This window comes from Hippocampus guttulatus, chromosome 19 (genome assembly GCF_054856545.1).
Source record: "Hippocampus guttulatus isolate MCC_2025c chromosome 19, RoL_Hgut_1.0, whole genome shotgun sequence".
Taxonomy (NCBI): domain Eukaryota; kingdom Metazoa; phylum Chordata; class Actinopteri; order Syngnathiformes; family Syngnathidae; genus Hippocampus; species Hippocampus guttulatus.
This window is the reverse complement of record NC_141279.1, coordinates 5,973,760-5,988,688: the sequence shown is the minus strand read 5'-3', so window position 1 is coordinate 5,988,688 and position 14,929 is coordinate 5,973,760. Positions and strand designations below refer to the sequence as shown.

The window sequence follows — 14,929 nt, the reverse complement described above, 5'->3', positions numbered from 1 at the left end:
GGCAAACAGAATGATACATAAAACTAAAACATTCTCTTTTGTCTGTCTGAAGTGCTGTACTGCAACTCAAAAACGTTTTCCTGCAACTTTATTGCAAACCTTCAGCTGACTGAGTAGAGCGCAAAACAACAATAGGTTTTATTGTTGTGACATGCGGATGTGACTTTTAATTTTGAAAGGTACAACCGGATCCTTGTTGCTCAGTTCCCTGCTAACTTAACTGCTGCTTGCCCAAGAACCCATCAACAAACTCAGTAACCGCCACTCTGTGCGTGGTGCCATTCGTGAAAATGTGAAAAAGTCACAATTTGGGAGGCCTTAATGTTTTGTGTCTGTGGGGGTTTTTTTTATCTATAGCGACGCCATTCGAATGAAGCGCGACAGCTGAACTTGGATTTTTGGGAGCGAAGTAGCTCTCCCGGACACTTTACCGTCGTCAATGGTAGGTGAGCTACTTTTTTCTCTCTCAAAAATGTGTTAATATTTTTGTGTTTTGGCACTGTAAAAAGTACGAAACGCGTCGTATGTAGCCGACGGTGAGCAAGTCGCGTTAACTCTCTCTTCGTCGTCGTCGTCAAGGTGTGTGTGTGTGTGTGGGTTCAATATTACCGTGTGAACGAGCTCATGTGACCCAAGGGACGTACACGTGTATCTATATTTTAGCATTTAAACGTGATAGACCCCACACGAAAACGAATAACCGCATTCCTTGCCTTATTGTGTGTCAGTGCGGGAGATGACCAACACACACTTAAAAGATATCTGTTGCAGTACCAAGCTTGACTTGTGAGGGGCACTCTAGTGCCACCTGGCATACAGAGTGCAGGAAATAGCAGGAGGAGAAGGCTTAAGTTGTAGCTAATTTGCTAACTACATTGCAAATTACTTAACAGACTAAACATATGGGCAATATTGCCTTGAAATCAAATCTGTATGTTTTCACAAAAATCACACAATTGTAATCTATTTTTTGTACCATCTCTCACACACACAGACACACACACACACACACACACACACACACACACACTGAGGGATTTCTTAAATATTGAACGTCTTGGGAAAAATCACACTTAACCCACACCACAGGATAATTACTCAAGATGAGTTTCGAAAGACCTTTGCTATTTTTAATTGATTGTAGTCAAAAAGCTCAAATTGGGCCTGATTGTCAGTATATATGCAGCACGCTTTCGTACAGAATATGGTAGTGACACCGGTGAGAGAAAGGGGTTTGTATGCTCCTTCTTTGTTTGTGTACACGATACAGGTTTAGTGAGTTTGATGGTAAGTAAAGTCAACTGTTTCCTGCTCAGACTTGACTTGAAACAAACCAAAAATTTCAATTCATCCTTATCACCCTGAGCGACAAGACTGACTGGTTGACAATCATGAGTCGAAAATGAGTCCTCGTTCACCTCTGGATTAAAAAAAAAAAGTGAGAACCACTGTAACATAATGGTTAAATATCCTTCATAATTAATCTATCCTAGGACTGATTAAACATTGCCTGTTCTGTTCAGAAAGATTTTAGGATGTGACAGTTTCACCCTGGACCAGATGAATGTTCCATGAGAAAATTGTTGAAACGAGAACAATTTTAAATCAGCCTTCTGGCAAAAACCCTCCTGTGATCTTTCTCTTGTTTCCCTCCCAGTTTTTTCAGGTGCACTGCATGGCGGTCACCAATGTGCAGATTTTTTTGCACCTCCCCACATTTCCATATTCTCTCACCTCCCTTTTGACTTTTGGCCCACTTTCCTTGCAAGCGGACCAAAACTGCAGCCGGCGTCGATAAGATGAAGCGGAAGAAACAAAAACGTCTCGAAGGCAAGCGTTGGATAGAATGAAGAAATCTAGTATTTTGATTTGAAGCGGAATTTATTTTGTAATAGTTTTTTTTTCTGATGGCGACCAAATTTAACTTTCGTGGACATGACTTTTTTTTTCTTTTGGGGGAAAGCCCCTGAAGCCAGCCTTTCTTAGCAACGCGAAAATTGGTAGACAAAAGATTTCCAGGGGCTCGTCTACTAAACAGGTGGTCACTTATTTACGAACATGGTGAGGTTTCATCAATGTGTGTGAGCAGAGACTGGCCTCAAATTTTGATGACTAGCCATAAAACACACAACACTAATGACAAACCAGGATAAAATGTAGTCTCCCAGTTGCATAAATGTGGACGTACAGTATGTGTCTTCTTTCTCAAATGTTGTCGGGGCATGAAAGTGGCCTGCAAGTGGGGCGACCTCTCCCCGAGGTTGCCTGTGCGGTATTTTTAAATACATTTCTCTTCATGCCTCTTTTTTTTCTGGCCTGATTATTCTCCAGTTGAGAGGCCACCAACTGGTCAACACACATAATCGGCAGCATTGCGGCGGCGTGAGGTGAGGATGTTGTGGGTGCAGATGGGATGCTTTGGCAGTGGCGGGAGGTTCGCTGCACCCGCCTGGCTGCGTCACCGTGTTACATAAGGGCTTATGCCGCCTGAGGGTGTTGGTGGTGGGGGTGTTTGTGTGGCTGTTTGGCCTACCGGCATGCTGGAGGGTGTGTGTGTGTGTGTGTGTGTGTGTGTGTGTGTGTGTGTGTGTGTGTGTGTGTGTGTGTGTGTGTGTGTGTGTGTGTGTGCAGTCCATTCATGTGGGTTTTTATCTCTGTCAAGCATGGACAAGTCGTTTTCTGTTATTGTGTAATTATATTTTATGGTGGGTGCTTGTTCAGAAGATGTTCATGTTAAATGTTGCTTCTAGGTATTTTTTTTGTTTTATTTTGGGTGCAAAATAAATAAATAGGCAAAACTGTTAAATATATGTGTGTAAGCCCAATAACCTCAAGAGGAGATTGTTTGGAGATTAAATCGTTATGTAGCCCCTCCCCGCTGGCATCTGTCATTAATCACCAGCAGATTTGAGCAGACTTAAGCGCCGATGAACGCGCTCTGACGGTGCACGCCATTGATAGGGAGGGAGACGTTCTGAGTGGAAGTATACATGGTACATACAGGAGAAAGAAGAACTCTCTGGACGGTTTGATATAGCGTTAAGCGTAACCTGACACGGCGCACTTCCAGGTGCCGGCCTTGTCCGTTGCATCGCGTAACGTTCGCAAACAGCCTAGAGCAAAGTGATAATGGGAGGTTCGTATGACCAGTTAGCGGCCTCGCCTCGGCTTCCCATGGTGACATGTATATGTCAATGCCTCGCAGCTTTCAGGGATGCAGTCTGTGGCGCAGGCCCGAGGAGTCGGGATACAAAGCCGAATGCTAAACCAACCAGAGGAACCGGATTGATGACGTTTGACATGAAACGGGATGCATGCCTTTTTCAAGAATTCAGACCCCAAAGCTGGGTTAATTTGGCGACACGAAATTGGGTAGACGCGTCTGACAGACCCACAAAAAAGTCTCCAGAAGCCATGCGTGCAAACATCCAGGAAGTCTGCCATTTTAGGGTGCATTTGGTACTTTCCGAGGAACCTTCAAGCCTGAACTATTCATGCCAGACAAATAGGTGACGTTTCATTGTGTAAAATGTTTGTTTTCAATAACACGTGGGCCTAGCGCGGCTGCAACTATAGATGAGACGCCCTAAAACCCCAAACTTTAATAACTCGGCTCCACAAGGTCACATCTTGACCAAACATTGAGTGTAGGAGTGTTTCGCGAAGGCCGTGTTTACTTTTGGTTTGCACATAAACACTCGGCAATGGTGGAGCGTGAAGGTGTCTTTATATTCCCGCTCACTATTGGTTGACTCGGAAAATCCCCTCAGTCGTGTGAGCTCGGCCACCGTGACTCAGTTTTTCCCTCGTTCCCACTTGAATGTTTGAATACGACTGCCCGGCTTCTACTGACACAAGAACATGTGTTTTCTTCTCTCTCTCCTCTCGCCGGTTGACAGAAGGAAGACCCACTCGCGGCGTTGGAAGGATGCTTTTATGAGGCCTTCAAATTCAGAGCGTCGTTAACAGGTGAGTGGGGGAGAAGTCATTTCTGTGAATGATCCGGTTGTGTTCTACGGAAAGCAAATTGAAGCATGTATTTGATCTCCTATCAGGTCGCTGAATTGTTTTACTGGTGAGGACTCGCAGTTTTTGGAAAGAAAAGCAGAAATCAATAAAGTAGCACAGCAGTTCATGGGTGACACAGATGTGGCGCCGAGGTGTTTGCAGAGTACGAACAGCTTCGTTTTTAAAGGCGCGAGCAGATTGCTTGGGGCCGCGGTGGATTGTTTTGAAAGTAGTCGCTCCAAAGGACGCTTTTAGCAGCAGCGTCCAGTGGGAGCGTCGACCCCCCCCTTCACCCTCCAAGTATGCTGGCCTAGCTTTCTGCTCCCACGTCCGCGCCGCTTGTTATGAGAATCTATATGAGGGCCTCTCACCTGAGCCATCAGGCACCTGCGCTATAGATGTGCACAAAATAGGCTGCCAGTCAGTCCACACTGCTTGGGAGGCTCTTTTTTTTTTTTTTTTCCGTGAAGTGTGGAGACGGTCTCCTTTGTTGCTGCCAGCGTGCTCCAAGCCGTCTCACGGCCTCCAAAGAAAAGAGACTCTTTTTGCATGTGTGCTGCCCCACGAGCCCGAAAGCCTCTCAAGGCCCGTTTGTGCTGCTTGAATGGGCCTCATCAATGACCGAGACTGTTTGCCTGTGTGTGGGCCTTGAGAAGGGGGGGCCGGTGGGCGGGAAGGGGGGCGCATCGGTTCCAGTCTACTGTAGGTCATGCTGGTTTGCACTTCATATGGTGTGCACTTGTGGAGCAGCATTTAGCCACAACGGTAGTCTGGTAGGTAGACTTGATGTTTCGTGTGCCCCAAAGTTTTGAGAAACTTCATTGTGGCAATATTTGGCAAAGAACCATATTTGGTGACTTAGCTGTATAACCCCGGATATCGCAAGCAATCATGTTTGTTCACTCAAACATGCCTTTGTATGCTCAGGAGCCATATTTAATAAATCAAATAGAGCATTATAAGGCTGACAACCATTTTTAATAACTCAAGCATGTCATTTACTTTCAGAAACCCCAAGGCCACCTTGCGTCCATCATGGCACTGGTTCAGGCTCCGCCCATCCCCATGGAACCTCACAACCTTGGCCATGGCGCACGCTCCCGCAGAAGACACCGCTCGGGCCCCTCGCCGCCAATCAACGTGCCGGCGACCGCCGCTCTGGACCTCACGGCACGCGGCTCCCGGGACCGCCGGGCTCGACGGGGAACCTCCTTACCTGGCTCGGAGTCCCCTCAGGAGTGTTTCCAGCACAACCGCAGTCCTCCGGCGCTTAGGACGTCCGGCCGAAGGCAGGAGAGGTGCGAGTATGTGGATGACTGGAACGACCAATGCGCGGCACCCGGCAGTCCGACGAGATACCAAGACGAGATGAAAGAGGGCTTGAATGGGAATGTTGGAGGGCCGCCGCCCAGACTGATACCCGTGTCAGGAAAACTGGAAAAGGCGAGTCTCACTGGCAGGCATTTGTCAAATTCCAACATCTAACAATCGTTTTCATAGAGGAAGATGTGTTTGTTTTACATGTAGAACATGGAGAAAACAGTGCTGCGGCCCACCGCTTTCAAACCCGTGATCCCCAAGAGCCGTGGCGCCATGCAGTACCTGTCCCCTCGTCACGGCGGCAACATACCGGAAAGCCAAAATACCCCGCTGCGCACCGCCCACCGCAACCTATCGCCCTCCGCCTCAGAGAGACGCAGCTCGTACAGCGCAGGGCGGAACGGCGGCGGCGGGAGCAGCAGCCACTCCTGCTCGGTGTCCGACTCGGGACGCAACTCGCTCTCCAGTCTGGCGGGGGGAGACGGGCCGGCGGTCGTAGGGGGTCACCCAGAGGCGATCAAAGGCACCTCCTCCGCGGGCATCCATGGACACTCCAACTCAGACAGCGGCCGCTCGTCCTCCAGCAAGAGCACCGGCTCCGGGTACGTCAGCGGCCGGGGTCAGCCACTGTCGGACTGCGGGTCCGGCGGGCGCTCGCCGGGGCTGGTGGATGGCTATGAGGGCGTGGTCAGGGACCTGGAAGACAAGCTGAGAGAGAGAGAGGCGGAGCTTCAGCTACTCCGACACAATCTGGATGACAACGAGGCCGCCATCTGTCAGGTAACGGAAAACAGACTCATGCTGTCTTGTCATATCCAGCACAAGAGCTGCATCACCGGCGAGAGGTGTGGTATTACTGTAAATTTGATGTCTGCACCGTGACTCCGATCGCTTAGCGATGAGTGCGTTCAACGCAAAAGTCTAGTCTCAGATATACCGAATGAACTGCCCGCTTGCGTTTGAGGTCTACGAGGAGAAGCAGAAGCGTTTTGAGCTGGAGCTGGAGGAGCTGCGGCAGAGCTGCGCCACCAGGATGCAGGTGGCCTCCCAGAAGGCACAGCGAGCCCAGCAGGTGCTTCAGATGCAGGTGAGAACCCTTTCGGGGAGACGCCGACCAGAAAACGCATTCGGCGTCTCAGCTTCTCTTTCTCGCAGGTCCATCAGCTCCAGCACGAGAAGAAGAAGCTGCAGGAGGACTTTGCGCAGCTCCTCAAGGAGCGAGAGCAGCTGGAGGAGCGCTGCACGTCCTACGAACACGATAAAATCCAGATGGGCCCGAGACTGGAGGAGACCAAGTGGGAGGTGAGCACGGGAAAAAAAAAAACACAGTCAATATCACATTGTACTCACGCTTGTTAGCTGAACAAATGAATTTGTTCCATTGTGGAATATGGCTGGAACATAAAGAGAAAAAGTGAAGCCCTCTGAATACTTTCCCAGAGGCAAGTAACAATTTTAGCCGTCTTGTCTTCCGCTCTGCTTTTTCTGTCAGGTGTGCCAGAAGTCTGGCGAGATCTCGCTGTTGAAGCAGCAGCTGAAAGAGTCGCAGGTGGAGCTGGCCCAGCGGGCGAGCGAGGGTGCGTCACTGCGGGGGCAACTGCGCGACGCCCGCGGTGAGTTGAGCAACACCCAGGCCCTCCTGCAGGAGGCCGGCGCCACCGCTCGCGCCCGCGCCGCTGAGCTGGAGGTGTGCGAGAATGAGCTGCAGCGGCGCAAGAGCGAGGCCGAGCTGCTGCGGGAGAAGGCGGCGCGGCTGGAGAGCGAGTTGGCGCACCTTCGGGAGCCAGACGGAGAGCGGGACGTGCTCCGGTGCCTGGCCGAGCGCATGCGGGGGGAGTTGGCTCTGGAGAGGCAGCGGGCCGAGCGGCAGGCGGGCGGTTTCGAGGAGGAGCGGCGGACGTGGCAGGAAGAGAAGGACAAAGTGCTGCGCTATCAGCAGCAGCTCCAGCAGAACTATGTGAGCATGTACCGACGCAATCGGCAGCTTGAGCACCTCTTGAGGGACCTCAGCCACGAGCTGGAGAGCCGAGACCACGACGACGATGACGGCAGCGGCAACGAAGTCGTCTTTGATGAGGTCGCCGCCACAGAAATTTGAGTTTTTATTATTATTATTTTTTAAACCTCACAGGTGGGAGCTTGTGTTTAATGCCAGACAGTTAGGAAGCTCAGAGTTCCCCTCTAAAAGTCAGTTATCCACAGTGAGTCAATGGTGATGATAGTAAGACAATACAATTATCACTACAGGGAGTGTTGTTATTTTCTTGTTGTTGACGTTCTTGTCAGCTTTATTCCATCATGTTCCCAGTTGTGTGGAAGGCATCTGAGATCCGCCAAACGGTCTTGGGACTATAGAAGCCAGTTTTTTTAGAATCAAACTACTGTAGTCAAGTTGCCTCGAGTGCTTCAGTACTTGAATTGAGCAAAGAGTGAACATGCGCATGTATCAGCGCCACATTGAGAGAATATCCTCCACGACAGGGGTGGGTCAACTATGGCCCAGAGCAGACCCACTCCGGTCTTTTCTTTGGCCAGCGGAGCACTTAAAATTATCAACGGTCAGTCAAGCCCCCATAAAATTGATTAACTATTAAAAATTTTAATTGGGGGTGGGGGGAGCCCAAAAATAAATGGATTAGTAATTCATTGTAATAAAAACTACAAAAATATTTCTGTAAATAATTGCCCAATTTATAAAAAAAAATTAATTTATGTTTAAAAAATTCTGAAACGTATCAATCCAGTTGTATAAATTATAAAAATACAAGTAAAATGCAAAAGTTGTATTTTATTAAATAATTGCTTAACCACACTAAAATGTGTTTATACAGTACAATTAGTACATTACATGTTTTTTTTAATTTATAGAGGACAAACTATTTTTATTAAATGGTTTATTGTCAATTTTAAATAATACAATTTTACAAGTTTGATCATGCAAACAAATTGACATACACATTTTAATTTATCTTCAAATTAAATCCTACTACTACCTTCTCTCAGATGGCTCAACCTTTTGAGCAGGTGTGACCATTTTACTTCCTTTCGTCGGCCCAAGAGAAAACAACAAAAATGATGAGGTCACCTTCTGAGCAAAATTAATCCGAGTGCACTCGTCACTGTGAATAGACCAAAGAAATGTTTCCACAAGGCCTGTTTCATTTTGGATGTTTGTCGGGCTTCCACAGCACGTTAAGAAGTACAAATGTAAATTTTCACCTTGCTGTACATTGTGTTTTTATTAAAGGTCATATTGAATCGTTCAATTGCGGTTTTGTTTCTGAACTGGGACGTGTTTGGTCATCATTGACCGCTAGGCTATGCTAATGATGTGTTTGGAGGCTTGCAGGGCACTTTGACCACCAGCAGCATGGGGTCTTTGGCCTTGTCGCTGAAGGCTTTTCGGATGAGGTCGACAGCATGCTGGTGCGTGACGCCTTGCAGCGACGCGCCATCCACGCTCACCACCTCGAATCCGGCCTGGAGGAAGACATGGGGTGGGGGGGGCGAGAGTGTTTGAAGGTCGGACGCTTGGACCACTCGTCGTGTGTCTCGTTACCTTGAGCACGTCGCAGGTGGAGGCGGCTCCTCCCGGGAAAATCTTCTCCACCTTCACAACCGGCTGGACCTTGGATTCTATCCCGCCGGATATGCTGATGCCTGTGACACCAAAGAGGTCCAGTGTGAGTTCCTATCGTTCTATAGTGTAGCGTCGATGGATAATTGGGTGCAAAAATGAGCAACAAACTGAAAACATTTGGATTTGGCCAATCTCCAGACTTAATCCCCATTGAGTAGGGTTGGGTAAACTTGTTCTCAAGGGCCACATGTGATTTCAAAAATAAAAGATGATATAAATAGTGACAAGTTAATTTGAAATTATATGATCTAAAAATCAATTTGCAATTAACCAAATTGTTAAAACAAAAAAATAACTGAAGACAAGCACTCACCTAGCGACTGCTTGGTCTTGGAGATGCTGACCGTTTGGAGTTCATACTCCGGCGGAGAATGTCGTCCGTTCAGACGTGCCGAACCCGAGACGTCCTCAAAGCGCACAGGGTTGTCGGCGAGTAGCCAGTTAGGATCCGGGGTACCTGCGGGTTTGTGTTGATGCTCTTCCGTGAAGCGGTATCCATCTACAGGGATGTCGAGCAATGGCGTGAAGGCGGCGGTGGGGCGGCGCCGCCTCTGCCTGCATGCTCGCGGCCCCGACAGGCTGAGTTTTTCCAGCTTGTCCACAAGGTGGCTCTGCTTCTCCACCATGGCTGCACTGTGCAGCTCAAATCCTCCTCGCAAATCTGAAACAAGGAGAGCATAGCTATTGATACTCTGTCAAGGGTGACTTTTTTTGTATGCGGCTGTTCTGTGCGAATTCCACCAAACATCAAACTGGGGTATGACATTTTTAAAGTCTTGATAGTTTCTTGTACAGGAACCGACTTGAGGAACTAACCTGGAATGGGAGTGATGAGGTGGCGTTTGGGTGCCCGGCCAGATGTGGGAGAGCGAAGAGGCGGCGTTCGGACTTATGGCAGGGCAAAAAAAAAAAAAACTAGGTAAAACACATTACCTGTGTGCGTATGTTTCACCTAAGCACACCTGAGCGGTACTTGAGGATGTCGTACGCCTCCACCTCCACCGCTTCTACAGTGCTGTTGAATTCACGGAGGTGGGCTGCAGGAAGCAGCATCCTGCAGTGAAACAATGAACTCTGTTTACTGTGCAATACAACAATAGTAATTAGGCCTCAGAGTGTATTGTACGAGCTATATAGTATACAGTACTTCAATCTAGTTCATCTGATGACTGACCTGACCTCCCTGAGCAGCAGCAGTTTTTCAGGCCTGTCCAGCACGGCCAGCAGGTGACGTATTAACGTCTCCACGCACCTTTCTTCCACATACTGAGCGTGGAGGCACAAGTGACGTTGTCTTCCTTATTTTTCATGCTAGCGATGAAAATCAAAAAAAGGCTGTCAGCTCCATACCGTCCGACACGCTTTCATGACCGCTTCCGTCTCCTCCTCAGTCAACAGACGCTGGGCCAGCTCCTCCACTGCTCGCAGCGTCTCCTCTGGAAACTCTACAGGTCTTGGACTCAAACCTGGATCAGGCCAGAGATTTCCAAGTTTTCTCTAATTTTTTTAACACCGCGCGTCAGTTCAGGTGGGGGGGAATACCTTCTTTGTCAGTGGACAACGACTTGGAGCGCCCCCTAGAGGTGTCCCTCTTGCGTGCGCCCCCAAACAGCAAGTTGACCAATGTCTTGGAGCGTTGCAGTGCACTCTTCTCCCCGGAGGTTTTTCCTCCTTTCTGCTTCTTGACCTTCTCTTGGCTGATCTCTATGTGGGGAGATGCACGCATTTTTGTCAATGTCCACACACACAAAAAAAAATTGTCCTCCCGTCTTTTGTGCGAGACACACCTGCTATAGTGACCTGGCTCTGCGAGCGGCTGATGGGTCGGCTGGGTCTGCTGAGGGCCAGCAGCACCGCCGTCTTGCGGGACTCCTTTTTGAGACCGCCCTCATGTCTGTCCTCCTCCTGACGGATGGCGGTGTCCCGCAGCAGTGTGGTGGCCCCTCGGCTTCGTGTCGTGTCTGTCTGGATGGCGGCCTCGCTGCGCTCCAACTCAAATCTACCACGTTAAAAAACAAGCGCCATTGTGAGACATGAACGAGAAGAGAAATGAAGCCCAAAAAAAAGGCGCCTCCACCCCACCTCTGGTCCTCGGTGGAGATGCACACATCCACCATGTGGGAGACAAATGGCAGACTGGGCGGGAACATGACTTGGGACAGGCCGCTCAGGGAACTGACCGGCGTCTCTGAGGACAGTGAGGACGCCGATGAATTGGACTCTGAGCCCAGCGAAGAAGATTTTTGACCCCTGTTAGCCACTGTGAGAGAAATCAACTCGAGTGAGGATCCAATTCTCGGTCTTGCCTGCTTTTGAGCCAATAGAGTGACACTGTAAGATAAAAGTCAACCCGAACCAATCAGTGTTCATATTTCACAAGCATGGTGGACTAAATTGGGACCAAGAAAAGACATTTTAAACTTGAATGAATCGTCCAGCCGTAACCCAAATTACGTTGCAGTACAGTGCACAATTTGGATATATAAGACACGTTTTTTTGTTTGTATTTAAGATGAAAAATGTCTACCCACCCTTCATTTTAAAAAAAAAGTACAATTATAAAATAGAAATAGTCTTTGAGGACAACAGAGGCATACATACACTTGTTGAGCCATTTGTACTCTGCCACCATCTCCTTGTAGGCAGGATAGCGGCCAGCCTCCTGGTGTGGGGGGGGGGGGATATGGAAATGAACTCAGATTAAACTTTGATGGCATTTTGGCTATATTTGATCAGGAGTAGCACATGAAGCAAGACGTCGCACTTTCGTCTGCACCCGATCCTCGCTGTCTGTTGAATAATGCACACCGCTCCCGGGTATTTTCTTCAACACAGCGAAACTTAAGCTTGGGTAAGTGAGGAGGAATATTAAGACTGTGTGCCAGCTGTCTCTCTCTCTCACAAACACACACACAGTAGCTTTAATTTATGCCTCAGCTACAGTTGATGATTTTGAGTTCCGGGCTTGATCACGGAACAAATTAAACTCCCGCCTCGAGGTATCAATACACATCTTTTTGTAGGAACAAAATACACATAAGTCTTTAACAATTAACATGCCTGTTTTTTTGTCATCTTTAGGAAAGCAGATTTTTTTTCATACAGCTCTCCTCTTCAACTTTGTTGGATTGTGCAGTCGTACCTGAACAAAGCGTCGCCTCAGTTGTACCCTCACCTTGATGGTCAGCATAACGTGCGTGTGGCTCTTCAGCACCTCCACGGCGTTGCTGTGGCTAATGTCCTCGAAGCTCACACCATTGGCGGCAAGGATCTGGTCACCCATCTTGATCCCGTTCTGCTCTGCCAGGCCACCGGGGTCCAGCCTGAGACATCAGGAGTCAGCGGTATGTGAAGAAGGAATGTGTTTGTAGAATGTTTTGAGAAGGGTACCTACTTGGAGACATAAATCCCCAAACCAAACTCCTTCCCGCCACGGATGTTGAAACCCAGACAGTAGTCGTCGGAGGTGGTGTACATGTGGACGATCCTGCGAAGGGCGCTACACGCGCTGGCATCTGATGGCGTCCGTCCGCTTTCCTCCACCACCATGCGCCTGTGTATCAGGTCCACCCTGGAAAAGCACCACAGGATCGATTTTCATCATCAAAAAGCCTTCTTGCTGTTTCCGCACAAGCACACTCTGTACGTTCGCTGAATCTAAAAAGTCTACACACCCCTGTTCAAAGGCCAGGTATTTGTGGTATACAAATTGAACAATTAAGATTAATGGTGGAAATGTTTAATTTAAAATTTAAAAATATATATCATATGGAGACTTTTTATAATCATAAATACAGTAGCGAAGTAATTGTCCCTAACTAGTTTTCGCCATTGCTCACCAGGTGGTCTTCTCTTTAGAGTAGCGTATCCCGGGCACTTTGCCCACACGCCTCACCACCATCCTCAGCCTGTTGTTGCCCGTAAGGACCTTGACGGCGCTGCTCATGGTGATGCTTTCCAGGCTGACGCCGTTCACTTCCACCAACTTGTCACCCACCAGCAGGCCGGCCTCTTCTGTGCACCACAAGACACACTTTTGGGTCAAAACTCCTTCCCGCGCCAAGGTTACCTGACGACGTCGTGGCATCCCACCTGCCGTGCTGGCGTCCTCCACCTTGCTGACAAAGATGCTCAGACCGTGCTCGCAGCCGCCACGCACGCTGAAGCCCAGTTTGCCGTCCTTGCTTTTGTCCACCGTGATGGTGTGAAGGTCCTCGCTGTCATCACCGCCTGATAAAGTACAATGTGACAAGACACATACATGTAAACTGTAATGGCCATTTAGTCTTCAATTGAATAGAATACATCATTTTTTAAACATTGCCCTCTTTGAAAACTTTTGATATTTTCTCTCTTACCGTCCACCGGCGAGTTAATGAGGATGACGCGGCCCATGGGTGAGGAAGATCGGATTCCTCGGCGGTGCCGCTGCTGCTCCTTCTTGCGTACAATGTTGCGTGCGGCCGAGTGCGGCTTCCCCTGTGTGCCGGGGGCCTTCTCTCTGCACGAGGGGTCTGACGAATGAGCCATGGACCCTGCCGGTGCGGTCCCCGTTCAGATGTGTCTGCAGTGGCACAGAGCCAGAAGAAAAGCCGCCATACTGGATCAAGACCATATTTGTTGCACAGTGTTCTAACATCGACACGACTACATTGGTGGTTACAGAAGGTCAGTACTTACGTTTGTGACATAGCAGCTGACGTTTTGGTTTCCTGTAGTCACATGGTCGACTATTCTTTCCCATGATTCATCTCGCAGCTTCCTGGCAAATACCAAATCAAGTAGGAATACTATTACTGTATTTGGAGACATGGGTTTTTATTTTTACTCAAGTTTTTATAACTGTTGGTACTTTACTGCTTCTTACTATAGGCAAAAAAATGGCCATCTTTTTTTTCCAACCAAGAGTTGAGTGTGGTTATTTTTTTCTTGATACTTTACTTAAATTCAAGTATTGAATAAGGACTTTTTACCAGCTTTTTTTTAAACACATCTGTAATTTTATTTAAGCACATGGTTGTGAGTACTTTTGGCGTTTTACTGCAGTACTCTAAAGTGTGGGATTATCTTCTATCTGGGAGGTCAGGAGATCACGTGATGCGCTGCTATGGTTACATACTACTAACTTAAAACTCCCGTGACGTCATACCAGGGCTTCCCCAGAACCCTGGACAGCGACAACGTCAAGCCTCAGCGATGTTGTGAAATACGTACCAAAAACTACACACACAAATGCGTCTATCGTAACTTCACACCCGCTCGAACCACTTCGCCGATATTCAGACTGAGTTTTAACACAGAAATGAACATTAAAATAAAAACTTACCCAGCATTATTCAAACGAAAGCATCAAGCCAGCTTTTCCATCAGTTCTTGTGAAAAGCGTATGAACAATCATGCAAATATTTATGCTACACTCAAAAGTTTTCTTGTTGTACCTTGTTTTAGTTGAAATTATCCAGACTAATTCAAGTCGTTCGGCCCGTGGGGATCCATTTTGAGCAAAGGCTCGTCTGTCGAACCTGTCCGGATTCTACACAAGGCCTGCCCCTGCTGCACGCTGATTGGTTGGACGAGACCGAGCTGGAAGGAATCTGATTGGACGGTACGGTAAACTAAACACACGCAGTCACTTCATTCCACTGAATACAACTATCCAAGGTTAATTACCAAAACTACAAGAGCTTTATAATGATGCTCAGTTTATATATTTTTTATACAATCAAACTTTCATGAAGCTAAAAGCCTATTTCGGTATACAGTCGAGTAGACGACCACTAGGACCTACGACTCACGAAAATCTGCCTATAATTGACACCCAGTGAAATACGTTGTAAATAATATAAAGCCTCCAAAAGAGAACTAAACAATGAAGTGTCCAAAGTCGAAGAGCTGATCGGCTGAATTCTCTGCTCCCCGTTGTCATTAGATTGGCAGATCAAACAGACAAGTGCAATGATG

General features: G+C 48.0%; 2 protein-coding genes across 7 annotated transcripts; one reads left to right on the top strand and one right to left on the bottom strand.

Moving 5' to 3' along the window:
- The first annotated feature begins 293 nt into the window (after positions 1 to 293).
- LOC147189813 (leucine zipper putative tumor suppressor 2 homolog) lies at positions 294 to 8,594 on the top strand. 4 transcript variants are annotated; one of them, XM_086138336.1, is made up of 8 exons: positions 297 to 442; positions 2,332 to 2,387; positions 3,900 to 3,969; positions 5,017 to 5,451; positions 5,536 to 6,108; positions 6,293 to 6,415; positions 6,484 to 6,630; positions 6,821 to 8,594. In XM_086138336.1, exons 4-8 carry the CDS (start codon positions 5,044 to 5,046, stop codon positions 7,424 to 7,426), a joined length of 1,857 nt encoding a protein of 618 aa, XP_085994462.1. In that variant the 5' UTR covers positions 297 to 442; positions 2,332 to 2,387; positions 3,900 to 3,969; positions 5,017 to 5,043; the 3' UTR covers positions 7,427 to 8,594. The 4 variants fall into 4 exon arrangements, with proteins under 4 accessions (XP_085994460.1, XP_085994462.1, XP_085994461.1 ...); XM_086138337.1 differs by having other exon boundaries at positions 305 to 446; XM_086138334.1 differs by lacking the exon at positions 2,332 to 2,387 and having other exon boundaries at positions 294 to 442.
- LOC147189812 (PDZ domain-containing protein 7-like) lies at positions 8,549 to 14,487 on the bottom strand. 3 transcript variants are annotated; one of them, XM_086138329.1, is made up of 18 exons: positions 14,407 to 14,487; positions 14,295 to 14,340; positions 13,649 to 13,730; positions 13,327 to 13,532; positions 12,808 to 13,198; positions 12,363 to 12,539; positions 12,144 to 12,291; positions 11,570 to 11,630; positions 11,051 to 11,228; positions 10,756 to 10,967; positions 10,511 to 10,672; positions 10,319 to 10,434; positions 10,143 to 10,234; positions 9,931 to 10,022; positions 9,785 to 9,856; positions 9,282 to 9,629; positions 8,888 to 8,988; positions 8,549 to 8,808 (listed from the first exon to the last, which is right to left on the bottom strand). In XM_086138329.1, exons 4-18 carry the CDS (start codon positions 13,496 to 13,498, stop codon positions 8,647 to 8,649), a joined length of 2,484 nt encoding a protein of 827 aa, XP_085994455.1. In that variant the 5' UTR covers positions 13,499 to 13,532; positions 13,649 to 13,730; positions 14,295 to 14,340; positions 14,407 to 14,487; the 3' UTR covers positions 8,549 to 8,646. The 3 variants fall into 3 exon arrangements, with proteins under 3 accessions (XP_085994455.1, XP_085994456.1, XP_085994454.1); XM_086138330.1 differs by having other exon boundaries at positions 12,808 to 12,982; positions 13,061 to 13,198; positions 14,295 to 14,469; XM_086138328.1 differs by having other exon boundaries at positions 13,649 to 13,726; positions 14,295 to 14,471.
- Positions 14,488 to 14,929: the final 442 nt, after the last annotated feature.